This window comes from Barbus barbus (assembly GCF_936440315.1).
Source record: "Barbus barbus genome assembly, chromosome: 27".
In the NCBI taxonomy this organism is placed as follows: domain Eukaryota; kingdom Metazoa; phylum Chordata; class Actinopteri; order Cypriniformes; family Cyprinidae; genus Barbus; species Barbus barbus.
In genome coordinates this window covers 12,758,596-12,781,182 of record NC_136755.1, presented here as the reverse complement: position 1 = coordinate 12,781,182, position 22,587 = coordinate 12,758,596, and the positions used below count along the sequence as shown (strand labels likewise).

Here is a 22,587-nt window from a genome sequence, read left to right as displayed (position 1 = left end):
ACCACCTCACACAGTAAGTAGTGCTTGCTTTCTTTCTTACCGTTGCTTTCTTTCTGACCTAGCAATATGTTCTCAAGATCTGTTTTCTCTTTTCTTTGGCCTCTTAGTGTATTTTAAATGTTCAGTTTGTGCATTTGTGGATATTGTTTTGCACAATGCAGTGCTGTGCTGCTAAATTTTTATTTTTATTTTTTTTGGTCAACAACGGTTTAAGTTTTATTTTGTGGAACAGTAGTACAAAACAAAAAGCAGCTGTACAAATTTAAAGCCCATCCCACCCCTTGGTAGACTCAAAAAATAAATAAATAAAATAAATAATAATAAACACATTCATTAATATTAATAGATAAACAAATAACACATTTTTACAAAGATTTTAGAAAAGAAGACATTGAAAGCTGAATGCCATGAATTAACAGTTTTCATGTTAGATCCATGTATACGAGAAGTAGAGTAGAGTTCCATTGAAATGATGTCCAACAAATACACAGTCCAGATTCGTCAGTCCATTGTGTGAGGAGGATTCCAACGGTTGAATCACCTATCCATTTAGAGCATCTCTTCTCCGATTAGACAGCAAATGTCCAGCTGGAGTTCACTGAGAGTTGGTGGATGAAAGGTATCTGAGAAAAACTCTTGCTTCTTCTGGGTAGTGTAGCATTTTAGGTTCACCTTGATTGAGAATGACCTTCAGCGTTGCAGGATAAAGTAGAAAATTCTGGATGCCAGCGTCTCTCATCTCCTTCCTAATTGGCGCAAATGCACTTCTTTTTGCGGTGACCGGAGAAAAATCTGGAAAGAAAGACAGCGTTGCTCCGTCTGAAATTTTCACTGGGGCATGAAGTCTGGCGGCCCGCAGAATAAGCTCCCTGTCCATGTACCGCAGCAATTTAAAGATGAAAACCCATGGTTTAGCGTGATCGGAGGAGAGCCTTTTGTACACACGATGCGCTCGCTCCACTTCAATCCCTTTGTCCGCCAGAGATGGGAGCCACTTCGGTAGCGATCTTTTCAAAAAGCCCATAGGGTCGTCCTTTTCGGGACCTTCAGGCAATCCAATCAGACGCAGATTGCTGCGCCTATTGCGCTCCTATTAGTCCACAACCTGGTGCTCGAGCATGGTAACGCGAATAAAACTTAATACAAAACGCAAAAAGAGGCCAAACGTATGAAGCTCTACTCAAGTGCGACTAGGTTCATGAGCACGCCACGTGACTCCCGCTGCTAAATGCTTTTTGCATGTTCAAAATGTAATGTTTTTAAAGAAGATGATACTTGGTATTTTTGTTAATTTTTTTATGAATAAATGCATGAATGTTAGTATCAAGATGATTGCTTCTTATGCTGATTTAAGTTACTTCAGCTATGGTGGTGGGCTTTTTTCTCTTTCCCTTCCAGTTAAACTGTGAATAAAAATACACTGCAAAATCAAATAAGAAGCATTTTTAAAATGTATGATTTTTTTTCTTTCCATAGGGCCAAGAAATTATCGCTGGAGTAATTGACCTTGGCACCATGGAAACCTTTCCAGTTTTCCAGGCAGCACAGCGTGGCCTCATAGACCAAGACACCTGTCATGCACTGTTGGAGGCACAGGTCATCATGGGTGGTCTATTCCAGCCTGACTCCCCTGATAAACTGTCATTAGATAAGAGTCTTTCCGGTGGTTTGATTGATAAACATACCTACCAATCACTGGAAGAGTTAGAGAATACCCTTGGCCTTGTCAACACAGTAAAATTTGCAGAGGGTCAGGAATTACCTGTAGCCACTGCTATGAAAGAAGGTGTTATAAAGGAGCTCATGGGGCTCCGTATACTTGAGCTGCAGATAAGCACTGGTAGCCTGAAGTTTGGTTCAAATGGAGAAATTGTCAGCCTGGATAATGCAAGGGAGAAGGGATTTTTATCCCCTGATATTTGTCAAAAGCTGCAATCCTGTCTTCACCGGCGAGAACTTATTGATCCAAATACAGCAGAAAAACTAAATCTGGTTGACTTTCAACAGCGATGTGTTCTGAATCAGGAGACGGGTCTGCGCTTCTTCCCAGTTAAACAGAAGCCAGGAGGAACTGTCTGCTTATGCTCTGGCAGAAAGGTGGGAATATTCCGAGCTGTTCAAGAGGGGCTTATCGACCGGCATGTCACAGTTCGACTTTTGGAGGCTCAGTTGTTTGCTGGGGGTATCACAGACCCCCGCTCGGGACACAGATTGACTGTTAATGAGGCTGTCCGGCATGGCCTGATGGATGAGGACTTGGCCTGCACCCTCATGACACGACAGCTACAAACAGGAGGACTAATAGATCCAGTCAGTGGGGAGCGTCTAGAGTTGGATGAGGCCATAAAACGAGACCTTCTCTCTCCTTGCATAGCCTTGCGTGTACTGGAATCTCTCCAGTCCTTCATGGCAATAATGTGGCCAGAATCAGGCAAGCTGCTTCCTGTAAGTGAGGCACTTCAGCAGGGTGTTGTCAATAGAGATCTTGCTGCAAAAGCCCTGAGAAAACGTCATTCTGTTGGTGCAGTATATCTGCCTGAGAATGGACAGGTGGTCCCTCTCCATCAAGCTGTGAAGATACTTAAGCCACAGGCAGTGGAGATCCTAAAACACATCCAGGTTCCAGATGTTCTTCCCCATATGTCTTCATCAAGTTCCTCATATATGAAGCAGTTGAGTTCTGGATCTGCCTATTCTTCATCACCCACTGCCTCACATGTAGATATCAATTATGACTTTTCCATCACGGAGGAAGGCAGGTCAGAAGAGCAGGTTCAAAACCACCTTCTCACTCAAGTGATGACACACAGCTACATTAATGCTCACTCAGGAGAACGCCTAGTCCTACTAGAACCACAATTGGTAGAACTAATATGTAGATATGTCAAAACCGCAAACATTGCCAGTCCAGTCCAACTCAAAATTTCTGACAACGTTAGAGTTATACTGGACAGCAAAGCTATGAGTGGGATTGAAGAGGAAAAAAATGAAGAACTCAAAATTTCACATGAAGTTGCCTGCAGGGACTCTTATATGGAAGAGACAGTAGAAATGGCAGGGGAAGATATTGCATCCTTGATGGTCACCAACAGAACCTTTAAAGAGCCTTTGCATAAAGTAGTTTTGCAAGAGAAAGTTCTATCATCAGAAGAGTATGAACAACCCAAGATAAAAGGTAAAATTGCCTGCAAGATAACTGATATAGGAGAGGCAGTAGAAAGAGCAGAGGAAGATCTTGCACCCTTGACAAGCGCAGCTAGAGCTTTTATAGTGCCTTTACATAAAGAGAACTTACAAGAGAAAGTTCAATCATCAGGACAATACAAAGAACCCAAGATTAAAAAAGATGAAACCTCCAGCATGAAGACTAAAATAGGTGAGACAAAAGAAAGACCAGAGGAAGATGTTGCTGTTTTAACAGGCTCAGAAATAACCTACATAGAGAGTACACGTGAAGTTGTTTGGCAAGAGAAAGTTCTGTCTTCAGGAGAATATGAAGAACCCATTGGTATTGGTGAGATGATAGAAAGAGCAGAACAAGATCTTGCATCCTTGACTGATGCAGGCAGAACTTTTATAGAGCCATTAAATAAAGACAATTTACAAGAGAAAGTTCTTTCATCAGAGCAACCCCAGATTAAAAAAGATGAAACTGTCAGCAAGAAGACTAACATAGGTGAGACAATAGAAAGACCAGAGGAAGATGTTGCAGCTTTAACAAGCTCAGAAATAACCTACATAGAGCCTACACATGAAGTTGTTTGGCAAGAGAAAGTTCTTTCATCAGGAAAAAATGAAGAACCTATGATTATGAAATGTAAAATTGCCTGGAAAAACACTGGTATGGGAGAGATGATAGAAAGAGCAGAGGGAGATCTTGCACCCTTAACAGGCACAGAAGGAACTTTTATGGAGCCTTCACATGCAGTTTGTCAAGAGAAAGTTCTGGCATCAGGAGAATGTGATGAATCTACAGTTTTAAAAGGTAAAATTGCCTGGAAGAATGCTGATGTGAGAGAGAAAATAGATAGAGCAGAAGAAGATCTTGCACCCTTGACAGGCAAAGAAGGAACTTTTATGGAGCCTTCATGTGAGGTTTGGCAAGAGAAAATTTTGTCAGGAGAATGTGATGAATCTGAGATTAAAAAAGATGAAATTGACAGGAAGAACACTGAAATGGGTGAAACTAAAGTAAGAGCAGAGGAAGAGCTTCCACTCTTGACAGTCTCAGAAAGAACCTTTATGGAACCTTCACAAGAAGAATACTGGCAAAAGAATGTTCTGTCATCGGGACAATATGAAGAACCCAAGATTAATATAAGTAAAATTGCCAGCGAGAAGACTGATATGGGTGAGACTTTAGAAAGGACAGAGGAGTATCTTGCACCCTCAACAGGGATAAGCCTAAACTTGACAGTGCCTTTTCATACAAGCTCAACCCTACCAAAGACTATGTCAGATAATGGGGCACCCTCTCAAAGTAAAATTATAGGTTCGACACTAAATGAATCTAAAAATAAGCAAACACTTGACCTGGAACAGGCAGATAATAGTGGTGTATTTCTGAAGATAACAGAACAAAAAATGTTTGACATGGGTGAAAGCAGTGCACGTCCTTCACATCAAGATACTGTAAATGTAAGACAATATGATCAGCTAATTGTCAATCCAAATGAAGCCAAGACAGCAAAGCAGTCAGATGAACTGAAGAAAATCGTTGAACACAAGGAAAATAAAAGTATATTTGAACAACCTGGTAAAGATAAGAAATTATACCCTTCAGAAATTAAGACTTTGTCAGTTGAACTAAGTGATGATGATGTGAAGCTTGAGCGTATGGCTTTGGAACTGCAACAAGGGGGTCTTGTAACTGTAGGTGGCCAAAATGTTCTTCTGGATGAAGCTGTGGCACAGGGTTTGCTTCCAGGGCACACTGCTATTAAGCTTATGGAAAAAGCTGGTCTCTTTGGTGGTTTTCTGGATATTAATGCCTGTAAGTCACTTAGGGTTGAGGATGTGATGCAAGACGGCCTGTTGGATGAGGACTTGATGGCCTGTGTGCTTCATTCAGAAAAGATTTTAGCTGGTGTGATTGATGTGGAGCATGGTCGGCACTGCTCAATAAAGGATGCTGCTGAGGCAGGCCTGTTGGACTCCGATACGGCTGCTCGTCTCCTCGAAGCCCAGGTTGTGTCAGGGGGAATAGTTCATCTGCGAAGAGACAACAAGGTATCAGTTACCGTTGCAGCCAACCTTGGGTTGATTGAAGAGGGTAGGAAGGAGAAGCTTCTTGCATTGGAAAAGTCATGCCGGGGAAAATGTTCAGATCCAAATGCAGTGCAAACCAAGTTGGAGCTACAGTTACAAATGAAAGGAGTGGTTGACCCAAAAACCAAAAATGTTGTCCCACTGGAACACGCCCTTCAAACTGGCTTGATTGGACAGGATGAGGCTCAGACGATTTTATGCCAGCAGGTTGCAGAAGGTGGCATTGTGCATTCTGGCTCTGGTGTTCGCCTTGCTGTTGTGGATGCTCTACAACTGGGTCTCATAGATCACACAGTTGCTCCAAAGTTGATGGAACTTGAAAAGGCATTCAAAGGCCAAGAACCAAGTAGCTTGGATCAAAACACTTCACTTCTTCAGGCCTCTACAGGTTCTATTTATGATGATGCATCAAAAAGCAGGATTACTCTGAGTGAGGCTGTTTCTAAAGGCCTCCTAGATGAAGAAACAGCAAGTAAAGCAATGGACTCATCCAATGTAAAAAGTGGATTGTTGGATCCTCATAAAGCTTGTATTGTGTCCTACTCTGAGCTGATAAACCAGGGTAAAATTGACATTGAGACACGACAAAGATTCCTTGAAGTGAGACCTTTCAGGGGTGTTCCGCATAAACAAACTGATGAAATGATGACCTTACCACAGGCAATTAAGGCAGGCCAAATAGATCCCATACCAGCAGTGAGAGTATTGCAGAGTCAAGCAGATACAGGGGGTATCATTAACATTTACAGTGGAGAGCGTTTACCTCTTCCAGAGGCTATAAATAAAGGCTTAGTTGATAAAGACATGGCTAAATGTATTGCTACAAATCAACTCTCGAAAGGGGGGTTGCTCAATCCAGCCAGTGGACAGAAGGCCTCCAGCATTACTGAGGCAATTGAATATGGGCTTATTTCTACTGAAATGGCTACAGAACTTCAACACAGCATGGACCTTGTAAATGAAGATGAGAAGAAAAGTTCCAAAATATCAGCCTCCTCAACGAAAGGAACATCTAGTTCTTTTGTTCCTGAGATGATTTCTGAGCGTGTCAGTCCTAATAAAATGTCACTTGAGGAAAGTCTATTGAGTATATCATCACCACCATCATCATATCTTACAGAGGCTGAAATAAAAGATGCAGATCTTCGGAAAAAAGAGGAGCTTGAATCTTTTGACGTCCGTCCTGATTTAGAAAGTAAGGAACAATTGGTTGATGCTGTGATGCAGGACAGCAATGATACCTCATTGGAGGTTCTGACAGAATTTACCTTGAAAGCAGAAAAAAGACTTCAGCAGGCCATTAAAGAGATAAAGCCCACAGAAAGCGAACATATCAAATCACAGCCAATCCAAAGCCCTGAGCAATCTGAAGAGATGTCTGATTTCAAATGGCAAAAGGTGGAAGTTAAGAACTCAACAGCTTTTCTTGACCACACCACAGAGATGGAAATCCAGACACAGACAGTCAATGTATCTGCAGTTGCTACTGCCATTTTATCAGAAAGCAGTGATAACTGCAAAGAACAAGTCCCATCTACTGAGCAAACAAAAGGAGAGACAGAGATCCAAAGGCAGACCGTAAGTGAACCTGCAATCTCTGAAGTCAGTTTCTTAGATGCCGATGATGGCTTGCAAAACAAGGGACAAACCCCATCTTTAGAGCTAATAGAGGGGCATAGTTTCAAGTTAGAAGCAGATGAGTCCAAATCAGTGTCCAAACCAGAGAAAATCAAGGACAACCAAGAGACTGGATTAGATCCTTATGCTTCTACAACCACAAGGCCAGTTAAGGTATCAGGAAAGAAGAAAGGCAGAGGAAAAAATGGCAAGCAAGCTAAAATGGAAAGTGGTGTAAAACTACAAGTTTCAGAAACCTCAGCCAGAATTTCACCTATAAAAAAAGCAGAGGTTGGTGGACAAGATGGCTTTACCACTAGTCAAAAGTCTATTATGAAAGACGACAAAGAAAAGGTGGTTGAAGCACAGCAATCAGAGACAACCCATGGAAGTGGTAGCACTGCACCTGTGACAGAGAGTGATGAGACTGTGCAAGGCAAAGATTTGGAGATAGGGGTGGATAGAATTGCTAATGAAACGAAGACCCCCAAATACGAGTCTGATCAAGAAACCAATGAAAAACAAAAAGAGAAGACTCAGCACAGTGTCACAACTTACATTGCAAAAACATACCAGAGTCAGGAAGCTGTTGTGGTCTCTAAGGACCTTGGCACTGATGTGTCAGAAAAGAAGAGAAAGAAGAAAAGCAAAAGTAAAAAAGTTAAGCAAGTGTGCATTGTTGAAACAGAAGGTGTAGAGAAAAGAGATGATGAGACTGAGAAAGAGCAAAAGACCGCGATCCATGAGGTCCAACCTCAAAGCAATCAATCAGATGAGAAAGAAAGTATGAAGCAACTTGAGAAAGCCAATCAGGCAATGGCTCCGAAGGAAATACTTTTGATGAAAGCTAAGGAAAGCATTCTTAGGAAGGTGTTTGAGCGAGGAGTGAGTGAAAAACAAGCTGCTGAAGAATTAGAAGCGATGCGTCAAGTAGCTAGTTATGGAGAATACCGCATTACCACCCAAGAGGAAACTGTTGTAGAGAAGATAAGCACTAAGCCTCCTCAAAGAAAGAAGAAAGACAACAAACTACACCAGACGGGGCAAGAAATGAATGAAACGGTTGGAAGGACAGTGCCAAACATTGCAGAGAATCTTCTACCTGGGTCTGATATTGGTCCATGCTCCTCAGCTAAAACACAGCTTCAAAAACCAGAAGAAGATCAGCATGACAAGCATACAAACACGGGATTAAGTGGGGATGATATGAATCAGAATATTCAATCTATGAAAACATCTGATGACATTGTGGACATAAACCAGAAAGAACTGGTTCTAATCCAGAATTTAGAAAGGGAAACCAAAGAAAAAACAGCAGAAGAACAAAGCATCGAGCCGTTATGTACAGGTGAAAAGTTGATAGACCCTGCTATTGAAGTGACCTTGCCATCAAGCACTGCAGTGACTGACAGCCATGAAATTGCTAAATCAATACCCCTCAAATATGTCTTCGACATCCCAGCAATGAAGGACTCCAAAGCACTTCTATCAAGTGAAGTGTGTACTCCTTTACAAAATACCAAAACAGCAGTGAAAGTGGTAAGCAGTGAAGTTCATCAACAGAGAATCGAGGAGACCCCTTTTAGTGATTATGAAACCACAGATGAACCTTCTATCCAAAAATGCAAAGTTTCTGGTCTACCCCTTATGGAGGTGATCCCAGAGTCTGATACCAAACAGAAAGAAGAGGTGGAAGAATATGCAGTGGCTTTAGTGGAAAGGCAGCCTGGAGAAATTCAAATGAATATTGAACAAATAAGCAAAGACACTACAAGAGCTAGCAAGGTAAACAGTAGTTTAGAAGATCTTTCTTGAGGTTTTTGTAAATTGTTTACTGCAAATCAATTCTTTTTAATCTTTTCCTTTTCTTTTCAGTCCTCACTGGCTCGCCAAGAGTGCTTAGAACATGACCAACAGATTGTGGCCTTGCTTTCCATGGTGAGACACATCGAGGTCCGTCTAAAGCAGCAGCGGCAACAGTCCGTTGGTCGAAGTCTCTCCACACTTGATGACATAATCAAACAGATAGAGGTAAAAAGATTTGTATTACAGCAAATGTATGATATGTAGCAAATTTAACAGGTTGTTTAAGCTTACACATGCTGTTTTTTCATTTAATTATCCTTTCAGATGCTTTTTTTGGAAATGAGTGACCTGGAACCAGAAGTGCACAAGGAGACTGAAGCAGCCACACAGCTGCTGGAGTCTTACCCTCAGGATGTTCCACATCAGCTGCTTATAGCCCTGGAAAAAGATGGGCGAAGCTTAGCTCGGGCTTACAGTGCAGCCAGGGACCTTGCCCAGAATACTTTGCAGGGGTTACTAGAACAACGTGATGCACAAAATGTAATAAAAATTCCTATGATATTTAGTTTAGAGAGTTTGTTTTCCTTGACAGAAAAGTTTCTTTTAAATCTATTTGTGTGACTTTTATGTTTTTATAGGAAGCTGTAAGCAGTCAGCTGAAATCTTTACAAGAGCAAGTTGACAAACTTCTTAGCTGGCTTAAGGAGACTGAGACGCAAATGCAGGAAGAAACAGGGGTAGATGGACAAACGGTGGCCGAGATCACTCAGAAGCAACAGTTGTGCAAAGTAAGACATCAACTGTGATGATATCTTATCTAGCATTTACAGTGCACATATTTACATTTGTAGTTACAGTGATGACATCTTTTTCAGTTTTTTTTTTTTTTTCCCTTACAGATGTTGCAGAACTCTCTCGCTGCCCGATCCAATGAAGTCAGCAATGTGGCATTCAGTATTCAAGTGTTTATCTCGGAGCATGCTCAGGACCTGTTGCCTGATCAGAGCAGGCATCTCCTTGGACAACTGGAGCAGCTACAGAGGGTCTTTCACCAGGCTGTTGGTCTCAATCATGCCAGGGCAGAGGCACTATCCGCCCAGCAGGCGAGAGAGAATGAACGAATGAGGAAAGAACAGAAAGAAAAAGAAGAGAAAATGGAAAAAGAGAAACAAACTACAAGGGATAGAGAGGTTTGCAAACAGATGAATAAATGCTTGTGTTGCCAAAAAAGATTAAATTTGGCTTTCAACAGACTCACGATCATTCAACTGAGATAAAGGAAAACTTCTAATGCATTAATAACAGAACATTTGTGGTAACAGTTAACCACAATACTGATGCAAGCATGAATACTTATTAGCACGAATGCTGCATTTAAAAAATGAAAATAATGTTCACATGCATGTAATTATCAGTATGATCTACTTGTTCAGTTAATTTTACAGTGCTATAATAATGCTGATCTGTTGTTTCATTAATGCTTCTGCAGGACTCAACAATAACGACTTTTTCCTGCTGGCCAAGTCAAGCCTTAGTTTAGATTTTAGTTGCCTTACACTAAAGTCTAATGCCTAAAACTTTTTTATATATATATAAATCCTTATATAATGTTTATTTATAAATTACAATTTTTGTACTCCCTGACAATTTTACAGCTATAATGTATTGAAAATTTACGGCTATGCTGTACATAGTGTGCATGTTTAATGTTATATTTTTGAGTGTATAAAATTTTCAACTCATAGAGAATATAATTCTCAACTGATGCATTCAACACTGTCACCTTTTACAAAAATTCATGTATGTTATCCAGCTAGATAACATTACCTTAAATCAATATAATTCCTTATTGTTGAACTCTGTTCTACAGCCACCTGCATTTCAAACTTGAGTGTGCTAGCTGCGTGTTAATGAACATAACGTGTATATTAACCTGTCTGCCTTGCTCTTACAGATTGCCACTGAAGACACATTTGGAAAGCACTAAAGATTTAAATGTAGCCTCACTTTATAGCTTGCTTGTTTTTTAACCTTTCTTTTTAGAAAAAGAAGAAAATATCTAGCGATAATGGTCTTTGTATGTTATGTTTCTGCTTCACTGGCCTGTTGTGTTTTTTTGGTGCTTTGTGTGATGAATTTGGACACATCATGCTCAACCAATGTATGTTATTTTGTGTGAAATCTGGCAAGGGTGAGAGTTTGGTGGGGTAAAAAGAATAATATTATAAATGCTTAGAAGTTTAAGTGAATTATGATTATAGTTGAACAAATGCAAATCTTTATCACTGTTTTTACCTCCTTGCGTACCGTGGATGTAGGTTGTGCAGCAGCAGAAGGCAGAATGCTCCCAAAAACTGGAGAATCTCACAATGTGGTTGGCTGGTGCTGCCAGCCTCCTGGCCAATCAGAGAGTTGGAACGCAGTCAGATGATGTGAACGATTTACAGCAAAAGCAAAAAGAGCTTAAGGTGCAATAAAGAGACTCATCTGACATTTACTTAATGCAGTTTTATTACACAATGTCTTACAAAAGACATTACTTTTAATGTTTGGTTAATTGTTATTTTTACCCCATAACTATAGGAGGTGGAGAAGGACCTTCAGACCAAAAGTGACTTGTTGACTGAGACTATCCGCTCAGTGGAGGAGTTCCTGTCTGATCGGGGTGATAGTTTGAATCCTGAAGAAAGGGCCAAACTACAGGGGACTCTTTCACAAATGAAAGAACAGCACAGCTCACTTACAAACTCAGTCCGCTCTTCACTAGCTAAAGTAGACACTGCCATTGTCACAACAGTGCAGCAGAACACACAAAAAGTAAGCAGTTCACATTTTGTTCTCTTTAATTTGTCAGAATTTTTTATTGTTTTTTCAGTCATTATCTTATTTTCCTTCTGCCCAAGGCTAAAGCAGAAGAGCAGATGCAGGAGACACAGGAAAAAATAGACACACTTATCAGAGAATTGTCATCACTGGATGACTCAAAGAGGAGGTCACTTGGCAGCACTGTCACTGACACCCCATCATCTGGACCACCAGAGAATGCTCTGAATTCTCACAGTGACATGCTTCAGGTCAAATTCTTCAATAGATGTTGATCATTTTCAGTTTTACCAATATGGCAACTCAATTCAGTTCTGCATGTTGACATTTTGCATTTTGTTGATTCCACCAGACTGAGCTTCAACATTTACAAGCTCAACAGGCTCACCTTCAGCAGGTGGCCCAGTCTGTCTGCTCTCTCCTGGAACAACCCGACTCCAGTGTGCCACCAGAGGAGAAACAACGCTTACGGGCAAAACTAGACCAACTACAGAGTCAGCATCAGGAGCGCCTTCAGAACTGTCAGGACAGGCTCAGGCGGTCAGATGCCCTCAGAGATGAGTTTGCCAAGTTTGTGCAGGAGCATGGGAACCTGGGGACATGGTTGGATCAGAGTGAACGAGAACTAAGTACACTCGGGGAAGGGGAAACTGATGCAAAGGGTTTAAAAGACAGGATAGAGGAGCACAAAAAGGTATGAAAATATGGAGATGTTTAACATAATTCATTTATTTCTGGGAGAAGGTAAAATACTTTAATAATATGTTTCTCTGTATTTTACAGCTTGCAGAAGATGTCATCTGTCACAAAGCTGATCTACGCTTTGTGACGATCTCTGGTCAGAAGGTTCTGGATTCTATCCAGGGGGCTTTGGAGAAGGTGGGTAATACGGATCCAGCTCTAGAGGAAACCAGACACGTACTGAGGGGCAAGCTCCAAGATGCCACACAGCGCTACAGTTCATTACACAGCAAGGTGGGTACAAAACAGCTTCGTATTCTTTCAGTCGACAATGGACTGAAGATATACCGACTCTTGTGTGTTCATTCTTTCAGTCCTCAGAACTTGGCACCCACCTCTCAGGTCTCCTGGAGCGATACCAACACTACCAAGATGAGGCTGGTTCTTTAGGATCCTGGCTGAGCACTCAGGAGCAAAATCAGAGTCTATTTAAACCCAGCGGAGAGCAAACGGACACTCAAACATTGCAGCATACTCTCAGTACTGTACAGGTTGGATTATTAATGCTTTTCTGGCTAAAATATTTGAAGAAAGCTTATAAACAACTTTACCGGATGAAAAAACAAATGGAAATGAATCCGCACTCTTAGGAATCATCATAATTAATCACCTTTTTCCTCCTTCTGCTGTCTTTTCTGTTGCAGGATGAGCTGGCAGAGCATTCGGTACAGCTTGAGAAGGTCAAGAGGGCAGGAAAAGAGCTGGTCAGCACTCAGGAGTCCCCAACTCTTAAAAATGCAGATATTAACAATCTTACAGGTAATTTCAAATAACTTACTTGAAAGAGTTTCATTGTGTAGGTTCATTTCACCAGGAAAGTATGGACATGCACTGCTGTTTTTTTTAGATGTTTATTTGATAAAAAAAAACAGTAAAAACAGTTATATTGTGAAATAATATTATTACAATTCAGAATATTTTTTCTATTTGAATTCATTTTAAAACGTGTTTTATTTTTGTAAAGGAAAAGTAGAATTTTCAGCAGCCATTACTCCAGTCTTCAGTGTCACATGATCCTTCAGAAATCATTCTAAAATACTGATTTTGTGCTCAAGAAACAATTTTATAGTTATCAGTATTGAAAACCGCTGTACTGCATAATATTTTTGTAGAAACCGTGATACAATTTTTTCCTTAGGATTTCTTGATGAATAGAAAGTTTAAAAGAGCAGCATTTATTTTGTTACATTATGAAAGTTTTTACTGTCATTTTTTTTTTAATCAATTTGGTGCATCCTTGCAGAACAACATTATTAAATTCTTTAAAAAATATATGTAATCAATTATTGGCTCCAACGTTTTGAACAGCAGTGTGTTCATTCAACCCAACATGGAAACATTGGCTCAACCAATGGCATTTTTCATTTTCATTTTTATCTGGAATATCTGCTGACTGGTCGAGCACTATGATTTTAGTTTGATTGACAGTATAATTTATAGTCATTATCCCAAAATAACCTTTTAAAAATAATACAGGACATAATCTGGATCTTCGATTTTGTACAAATGATATTTTTTATATTATCTTTTACATATATTTTAAACTTCCCCTTGGTCATTTCAGATGCTCTGGAGAAGCGCTTTGAAACCCTGTCTAATTCAGTGTCAGTGAGAGCTGAACAGCTTCAAACAGCTGTTGCCCAATCAGTCAGTGTTCAGGAGGGACTTAAAGCACTGCTGGCATGGTTAGATGGGCTACCTTTATCACCTGGCACAGTCCAGCCCACTGCTCAAGCGGTTCAGGATGCCCTGACACAAAATCAGGTATTTTGTTAAACGTACCATCACAATCATCAGTATCAGAAATAATTAAAAACTTTCCTTAACCGGGAATTATGTTTTCTACAAATTTGGCACTTCCCCCTCAGAAAATACGTCAGGAACTGCTTTCAAGGCAGGGCAGCGTGGATGCAACCTTGGACTCTGTGTCCAAGCTTCTGAAGACTGCGGATGCATCAACAGCATCTGGCCTGCAGGGGGCACTACAGGACTTGAGTCAGCGCTACACTGCGGCCCAGGCCAAACAGACTGAAAGAGAGGCCGAGTTGCGGGGACTTTTGCCCAAGCTGGAGAGCTTTGAGCGGCAGAGTGCAGACCTCCGCAGCTTTACACAGAGTCGAGAAAGGGCTCTCAGCCCAGTAGGCCAACCTGACTGCAGCGTGGATGACTACAGACAGACCATAGAGGTTAGAATTAGGTTTTTGACATCTTTGGCCACAGAGTTACGTACTTTCTGAAAGATTACATGTTTATTGGCTGATGTCCAATGTCATCATTTCTGTCTTTTTCATTAAAGGAGGTGAGATCAGAAATTACCCAAGAGTCAAGTCAATTAAAGTCATTTGTCGAGCTTGGTTCAGACCTAAGCAAGTCTGGGATCCTTGCCAATGCACAAAGCCTTCTGGACACAACCAAAGAGGTTTCTGAGGACTTTGCACGCTTGAAATCCAATGTCAATGAGAGGTCAGTAGAAAGTTGTGAAAACATAATATCAAACCTGTGTTATTTTAGTATTGTTTTTGTATGATTTATAATTTTTATTAATATTTTGAATTAGCTTTTATTTTAATATTTTCAGTTAGTTACATTTTTAGCAGTGTAATGTGCTTATGTTATTTTAAATAATAATAATTAGGAAAATGTTTTGTTTTATTTTAAATTTATTTCAATCAGTTGCCAAAGCAACATTACTGTTTTTTTTGTTTAGTTTAATTCTTTTTTTTTATCTTATTTTATTATTTTATATTTTATTATTTTATTAAAATGTATATTTTATTTTATTTCAGCTTTATTTCAGTTGACAACATCTTTTAAATAGTTTTAGCTAACAATAATAACCCTGTCTTCCACATTTAACTTCTCTCTCCAGACTGTAAAAAGAATTAATGGTGTAATGAAATATTCAGGATATTGTAATATTGTTCTCCTTAATGTCTATGGCAGTTACAGTCATGAGTAGAATAGTAAGTCTGTTCTAAGCTATTCTATGTCTCATAGTTTCATCTTGAAATGTGATGCCCTGCCAACTCTAATTGCTTTGACATTTGACATGTGACAAAAATAAAGACAGTATGGACAGGGTCAGAATACCCTGCACCATAAAAAAAAAATAGCATCATGCTAACCCAGTTTGACACCACTGTATCCGCCGTTATGGAAACCATTTGGCCACATCCCTCCTTAAGATGCCAGACTGGGGCTCCAAGCATTTCAGATGTCCTCAGAGACGGCTCATAAAACAGTCGGTCATGTGTTCAAGTCTAAATCCACTCCACATATCTCTAGGAATACTTGTGAGTGGGAAGTGGGATTATTGTAGTACAAACTGAATGTAAAGGGTAACATGTTGGGACATGACTTCTGACCCTAACTGCTGCTAACAATGGTAGAAAGGCATGCTGTCCACATTAAGAGTCTGGAGTGGAGTCTGGCTCTGCTTAATATTGCACACAATGTCCTGATCTATCACCATGACCTAAAATAGTAGCATACAGTGTTGACATATTAATAGGAGGTCAAAGATGTCTGGTTGTGTCCTTTTACAAGAGATTTTACTCTTCTGGTGGTTTAAATTTTTACCTCATTAAAAGATTTTAAACTAAGAAAGGAATAATTCATTTGAAAAATAAGATGAAGTACATTCACAAAAGCTGTTTTATTTTACATGGAACAAGTTGCCTCATTGGAGCCAGCATTGTGTTACCATTAACAAAATTGAATCTTTTTTTGTTGATATTCATCTGATTTTTTTCTGTCTCCTTCACAGATTTGATTCCATCCACAGCTGTGTCCAGCAACTGGTGGAGTTCCGCTCTCGCTCTGGCTCCCTCCTCAGGTGGCTGCAGACAGTACAAGAACAACTTCCTGCCAAAGAGCCCAACCTAAGCACAGAAAGCCTGCGGAGAAGAGCACAGCAGCTTAAAGTAAGAATGTAGTTCTCTCTATTTACAGTGTTCTGACATCAGTTTCTGTTTTTAGTGAGGTGAGCTGTAATTAACATGTCTCATGAATTTACTTGTAGGATCTACTCACAGAATGGGAGAACCAAGGAAGCCAAGTTCAGGAGTTGAATAAGACCAGTTCACAACTGGAGAACTTGATTATTAACATCACATCTCCCAAGAACAAGACTGGTAAGCAAAACAACATCGTGGAGGCTTAGGACCAGTGCTCCTTTTTTGTCTGTAGCTACTAGTACTTTGAGTTTCCGCTATGAATATTTGGACCCCAGTCACTACTTTTAGAGGATAATTCACTTAAAAATGAAAACTCATCATTTACTCGTCTTCATGTCATTCAAAACTAGTAAGACTTTCTTTCTTTCATGGAACACAAAAGAGCCCTGCTGGAATATATATGAAGTATGAGCCAAAAAGTTTAATTTGTGTTCCTGATTAAAATACTTGTATGGAGCTTTTGTATCCTTTTCCAATTAATTTTGTTACTTCATGGAAAAGAGCAACCGGTACATTATTCAGATTTTCTCCTTTTGTGCTTCCAAAGTCATACTGGTTTGGAATGACATGAGGGAGAGTTTTTGAGTGAACTATCCCTTTAAGCATCTGTCACCTTCCAAACTACTAATTTTCAGCATATTATGTTTTTATATGTGTCTCTGTGTCTAAATCCTCTGTGTTGAGTATGTCTAGCTGCTTGTGTATGTGTGTGCTGCGCCAGCATGCCTGTGAGTTATTGTGGCATTGTCTGAGTGTGTGTCTGTGTCTTTCTCCCAGGTGTTTCCCAGCTCAATGGTGCTTCCAGCCCCAACAGTGTTAATGGCATTCACACCTGTAAAGGTGAGCTTCCTCCACACCTTTAGACAGTGAGCTGTGTAGCATCCACATCACTGGGGGCTTTTCTCTATTAGACATTTGCATTTGTTTTCCCCTCTCATCTCTCTTCCTCTTCACCCTTTTACTCACTCGTCCTATTTTCTTTGCATTGCTTCTTGTCCTGTTCTGTTAGTTTGCTTTCAGAGTATGTGCAGATTGGTGTCATCCGCCTTTGTGCATATGACCAATGTGTCCAATCATTTAGGCTTTCTTTCACGCTCACAGTGCACATAAATCTGGTACAAGGGACTGTTGACATCTGTTCACGTTTTGCAAGTAATCAGTTTGTCCAGTCATTGTTGTCAATATCCAATTTATTGCTTCCCATTGTAGTGCATCAACAAAACTGCAATAGTAGTAATGTAATATAATAAGAGTAATGTAGTGTCAAAAATAATATTTTTGCATTTTTGAGGGTTTTTTAATGGAACTTCACGTATGACATATATATATGTTGTGGCCGTGATTTTAAGAATTTGTTCCAACAGCCCTCCTTTTAGGAAAACTGTGGCCACAATTTGTTTTCTCATTTTTAATAACTGAATTAAATGAAAACAAGGAAATAAATTAGTACAATGTGGCAATGATTTACCTAAAACAAAGGAACTAATTAATCAAACATGTCCTTGATTTAAATAAAACAAGGGCATGAATTAATAAAACATGTCCACATGATTAAGAAGCCGTGGAGCATATTCTTAATTTGTGGCCACAATAAATATATTATGTTCCGTATATGTGCAGAGCTCAATATTTTGTTCTTCACAGCTGAATAGATTGTACTACAGTCAAAACCTTCAGCTTACATATAATTTCTTGAAAAATAGCTCAAACATGATGCAGTTTTATTACTATGTGGCCTTGTCATCGGCCTACTGTGACTGTACTTGCGTCAACATTTCTTCACTCTTACCCTCAGACTTGACTGAGATCCAGGTGGCAGTGGCAGATGTGAACTGCAAGTATGAGCAGCTGGGCAGTGACCTGAGGGAAAGGAAGGGTAGACAAGAGGCCTCTCTTGACCTGCGGCAGAAGGCCAGGCAGAGCACTGAGGCACTCATCCAGTGGCTGGGCCCTCGTGAACAGAGCCTGGCACAAGGGCAGGCCGCCTCACCTTCTCGGCCAGAGGCGGTGCGTGCTCAAGCCCAAGAAACCAAGGTAACATTTTGAGAGAATTGAATAATTCTGTAACAGGGGTATCAAACTACAGACCCCCACAGAATATATGTAACCCTGGACCACAAAACCAGTCTTAAGTGTAAATTATTTGAAATTGAGCTTTATACATCATCTGAAAGCTGACTAAGTAAGCTTTCCATTGATGTATGGTTTGTTAGGATTGGACAATATTTGGTTGAGATACAAATATTTGAAAATCTGGAATCTGAGGGTGGAAAAAAATCAAAATGTTGAGAAAATCATCTTTAAAGTTGTCCAAAGGAAGTTCTTAGCAGTGCATATTACTAATCAGAAATTAAGTTTCAATATATTTACAGTAGGAAATTTACAAAATATCTTCATGGAACATGATCTTTACTTAATATCCTGATGATTTTGGCATGAAAGAAAAATCTATAATTTTGACCCATACAATGTATTTTTGGCTATTGCAACAAATATACCCCAGCGACTTAAGACTGGTTTTGTGGTCCAGGGTCACATATATGAAATAGTTTATCCGTAATCAGGCAAATAATTTTCTGTAAATTAGTTTTGTCTTTAATCCCATAGTTCTCTAAAGGATTGTTAAAGGGGTCATGAACTGCCTCTCTTTTTTATTTTGTACTGTTCTTTGAGGTCCACTTATAATGTTGTCAAGATTTTTACATCAAAAAGCATCAAAATTTTGAAGCAACGAATGTTGTAAACGTTTGTAAACGAATCCGCGGAATCTTTAAAGCCGACTTTATCGTTTGGTTTCTGCGTAAACCTGCGCATCCGCCTCTCTCTTATCTACATGCGCGAATGTCGATCTTCTTCTGCGAAGGCGGTGCTTATCTACACTATTACATCATAGAGTAGAAAGTTCCAGAAGCTGTTGTTTTGGCAAACTGACTTCAATATAAGCTGTTTTTAGAGTAATGACAAAGTTGAGTTCCGGGATGTTTTTATAGTATAATGACCTCTTATACGTCAAAAGATCAAGGAAATTTTGGTTTCTCAGTTCATGACCCCTTAAAACAGTAGCCCTAGCCATAATTCCATTTGATTACATTGTGACAGACATCTGACAAACAGGTACCTGTGTCCAGGTTTTACTTACTGAGCTTGCCGACCATTCTGGGAAAGTGGAGGATCTGAAAAACATTCTCAATCAGCTAATAACAGATAATCCAGACTCCCCGGAGGCTGAGACTTGGAAACGTCAGCTTGAAGACATAGGTCAGTGATGTGATTTAAGTTAATTTCCGTTTAATGAACTTTGTCCCTTTAACAGTAACTATAACAACAGAATAGTACATTAATTTTAATTTTAATTTTTTAAATTAATTAATTTTTTAATTAATTAATTTGCTGGTCACAAGGCGAGAGTTGGGTGCAGGAAAAGGAAGGCTGAAAATAATGTAAGCTCCAAGAAGAGTTCTGACCTTCAGATCAAATATCCTGAACTTTTATTCTGGTGTTCCATGCGTTGTCAAAGTGCAACCTGTTCAGGCATTTTTTAATCTATTGTGTTTTAGTATATTTATTAATACATTCAGATTCAGGATATTGCTCTCTTTCCTAGACTCACGGTGGATGAAAGCCAATCAGACTGCAGCACAGAGGCAGACTGAATTGGAGGCGTGTGCTGATAGGCTGGGTAGTTTTGCTGCAGCAGCCAGTCAGCTAGGACCATGGCTACGAGAGAAAGAGCTGATGATGAGCGTATTAGGCCCACTGAGTATCGACCCCAACATGCTCAACACACAGAAACAGCAAGTGCAGGTAAACTAATCTTCTTGCTTTGTCTACCAAATTACAGATTGGAGAACAAATCTGTAAATATCACATTATAGGGTCTTTTCATAATGTTCATTGAATACAGATTATTAAATACAGTTTAAATACATTGACAGTGTCCGTTACATTGTCAAAAAATAATTTCCATCAATAAAAGTAATCCTACTTCAAAAGGCAATTTGAGTTATTTTATAAAATAGTTAATGCAGATATTTTATCAAAAAACTAACTTTTACAATACAAAAAAATAAAAGCTTTTGAAATGTCAAATGAAACTCCAAACTCAAAAAAATCAAATGAAACGTTTTGTTCTCAAAACTTAGCTTCACCAAAAATCACTTTAAATTTCTTTTTTTATCCCGTCAGTTCATGTTGCGTGAGTTTGAGACACGGCAACCCCAGTTTGACCAGTTGTCTCGTGCAGCAGAGGGAATCCTCTCCCCATCTGGAGATGAGGGTTCTAGAGATGGACAGGACCTAGAGGAGGTGAGGCAGGAGCTGGCAGACATTTCACAGCAATGGGAGGACCTCACCTCTTGTCTCACCGGCCGCTCGCAGCAGATCGGCCAGGCACAGGGAACCAGTGAGCGCTACCTGGCCCTGCTCAGGGAGCTGTCTCAGAGCGTGGCCGATCTAGGCGAGAGGCTGGATGCACAGGCCTCTCTAAGCGCTCAGCCTGAAGCCCTGCGCCGTAGGCTTCAGGAAACTGGGGAGATCCGTTCTGAGCTGGAACAGAGACGGGGTCAACTGGCCCAGGCTGAGCAGCTGTGTGCGGAGCTCAGCACAATTGTGGCCGAACCATATCTCAGAGATGAGTTACACAAGAGGCTGGAGAGTGTGAGCGGCCCCCTCAAAAACCTAGAAGAACGGGCTGGTAAGTAACCGTTTGCAGTTTGGAAATGAAGAAATTAAGACGTAAATGTAATATTGTAGTTTTACAGTAAAATAAAAATTTTATCACTTGACTTATTTTTTTATGCAGACGCACTCTCCAAAAAATTTATTAATTCTTTCCAAATATAGCTACTCAAGTTAAAACTCCTGTGTCTTTTTATTTTGCAATGTATATCACAGAAAAACTAAATATCGCAAAGTTTTTTTCCCAATATTGTTCGCCTACTGTAATGTGCGTTTTTGTGCATGTACATAATAGTAACCATCCCCCTCATTGCTGTCTTTCAGCTGATGGCTTGTCCCAGCTGCAGGCTGCCTTGTCCAGCACTCAACAGTTCCAGCAGATGTTTGACGAGCTTCATGGCTGGTTGGACGGGCAGGCTGGGAATCACACAGCTGGGGTCTCTGAAGCCCTTCCTTGCCAACCTGATGCTCTAAAGACCCTTCTGGCCCAACAAGAGGATCTCCAGCGAGCTATAGCACAACAACGTGGATCCTATGAGCTCATCCAGGCCGAGGGGGCATCTCTACTGGCATCCCTCCCTGCTGGAGATGAGCGATTAGCCCTACAGACTCGACTAAACACCTTACGGCAAGACTGGGAGGGCATGAACCAACAAACCTCTAATAAACACAGTCAAATAAAAGAGACGCTGTCCCGTGCTGAGCTGTACCAACAACATCGCAATGAGCTTGTACCTTGGGTTGCAGAATGTGAGGAAAGGGAGGCGGAAATCCACCCATCACTGGATCCCGCCACCTTAGACGAGGCTTTGCAAAAGGCTAGACGCTTGAGTCTGGACTTGGATCGTTATCGCCCTCTCTTAGATTCTCTGAACACAGCAGCAGATCAGCTGCTGGAACAGAGCTGCACTGGTGAAGAGGAAGTGATGGATGAAAAAGCCCAGCTTAATCGCAGGATAGACGGTCTCTCTGAGCGACTACAGGGCCGCACGGCTCAGCTAGAAGAGTTGGGAAGCAGACTGAAGGAGTTTGAAGATGGGAGACTGGCTGTGGAAAGAAGACTCGAGGCAGCCAAGCATCAGATCGAGGTTCAGGAGGTGCTTGGGCCGCAAGCTTGTAGCAACAAAAGCCTGGAGCGTCTGCGTAGCCAACAGGAACTGTTAAACTCTGTACAGCCACAGGTGGTGTACCTGCGAAATCTGGCTCAAGGGCTGCTGCAGGATGCGCCCGAGATCTCCAGGGCCAGCAAAGATGGTAGCCAGAGGCTGTTGCAGCAAGCTTGTGATACAGAAAAAGAGTTTGAAGAAGTTACTGAGAAGGTGAGAGAATCTGCACATGATCAGGAGCCTCTGGAATGTGTCAGGACTGAGGCGGTAGTTGGGATGTTATATATAACCTGATATGTAGTTTGTGTTTGCACTCATGTCGTGTTTGCTGAAATAAGAGACGGTCTTTTTCTGGCTGTTGGTCTAGATTTGTCTTGTTCCTTTTTAATAGCTTGTATTCATGGTTTGCAGTTATTTCAGATTAAAATATAAAGTTTGCACAGTACTGCATTGCTATGCAGTGCATTTTGAACGTTTTATTTTTTTAAATATACTTATGTTGCAAGTGTAATTCTAAAAATGTGTTTAGCAGACTTTCAGAAATATGCTGTGGTCAAACTCAGACACTTTTATTGTAATTTTTTGCTAAAGTG

At 40.4% G+C, this 22,587-nt stretch overlaps 1 protein-coding gene across 13 annotated transcripts in view; it reads left to right on the top strand.

Annotated features, from left to right (window-relative positions):
- LOC306847412 (microtubule-actin cross-linking factor 1-like) overlaps window positions 1-22,587 on the top strand; it is a 164,661-nt gene that overhangs the window by 95,719 nt on the left and 46,355 nt on the right. For 12 of the 13 annotated variants that reach the window (XM_079381356.1, XM_079381354.1, XM_079381355.1 and 9 more), the window contains 23 exons: window positions 1,477-8,670; window positions 8,761-8,916; window positions 9,016-9,231; window positions 9,330-9,479; window positions 9,591-9,881; window positions 11,010-11,159; window positions 11,275-11,508; window positions 11,595-11,765; window positions 11,867-12,208; window positions 12,298-12,489; window positions 12,570-12,746; window positions 12,900-13,014; window positions 13,820-14,019; window positions 14,124-14,441; window positions 14,552-14,718; window positions 16,022-16,178; window positions 16,277-16,388; window positions 16,989-17,051; window positions 18,007-18,245; window positions 19,340-19,469; window positions 19,816-20,015; window positions 20,397-20,904; window positions 21,213-22,207. In XM_079381356.1, coding sequence (XP_079237482.1) covers window positions 1,477-8,670; window positions 8,761-8,916; window positions 9,016-9,231; window positions 9,330-9,479; window positions 9,591-9,881; window positions 11,010-11,159; window positions 11,275-11,508; window positions 11,595-11,765; window positions 11,867-12,208; window positions 12,298-12,489; window positions 12,570-12,746; window positions 12,900-13,014; window positions 13,820-14,019; window positions 14,124-14,441; window positions 14,552-14,718; window positions 16,022-16,178; window positions 16,277-16,388; window positions 16,989-17,051; window positions 18,007-18,245; window positions 19,340-19,469; window positions 19,816-20,015; window positions 20,397-20,904; window positions 21,213-22,207 — 12,477 coding nt within the window. The remainder of the gene's footprint in view (window positions 1-1,476; window positions 8,671-8,760; window positions 8,917-9,015; window positions 9,232-9,329; window positions 9,480-9,590; window positions 9,882-11,009; window positions 11,160-11,274; window positions 11,509-11,594; window positions 11,766-11,866; window positions 12,209-12,297; window positions 12,490-12,569; window positions 12,747-12,899; window positions 13,015-13,819; window positions 14,020-14,123; window positions 14,442-14,551; window positions 14,719-16,021; window positions 16,179-16,276; window positions 16,389-16,988; window positions 17,052-18,006; window positions 18,246-19,339; window positions 19,470-19,815; window positions 20,016-20,396; window positions 20,905-21,212; window positions 22,208-22,587) is intronic. The other variant, XM_079381350.1, reaches the window with a different exon arrangement.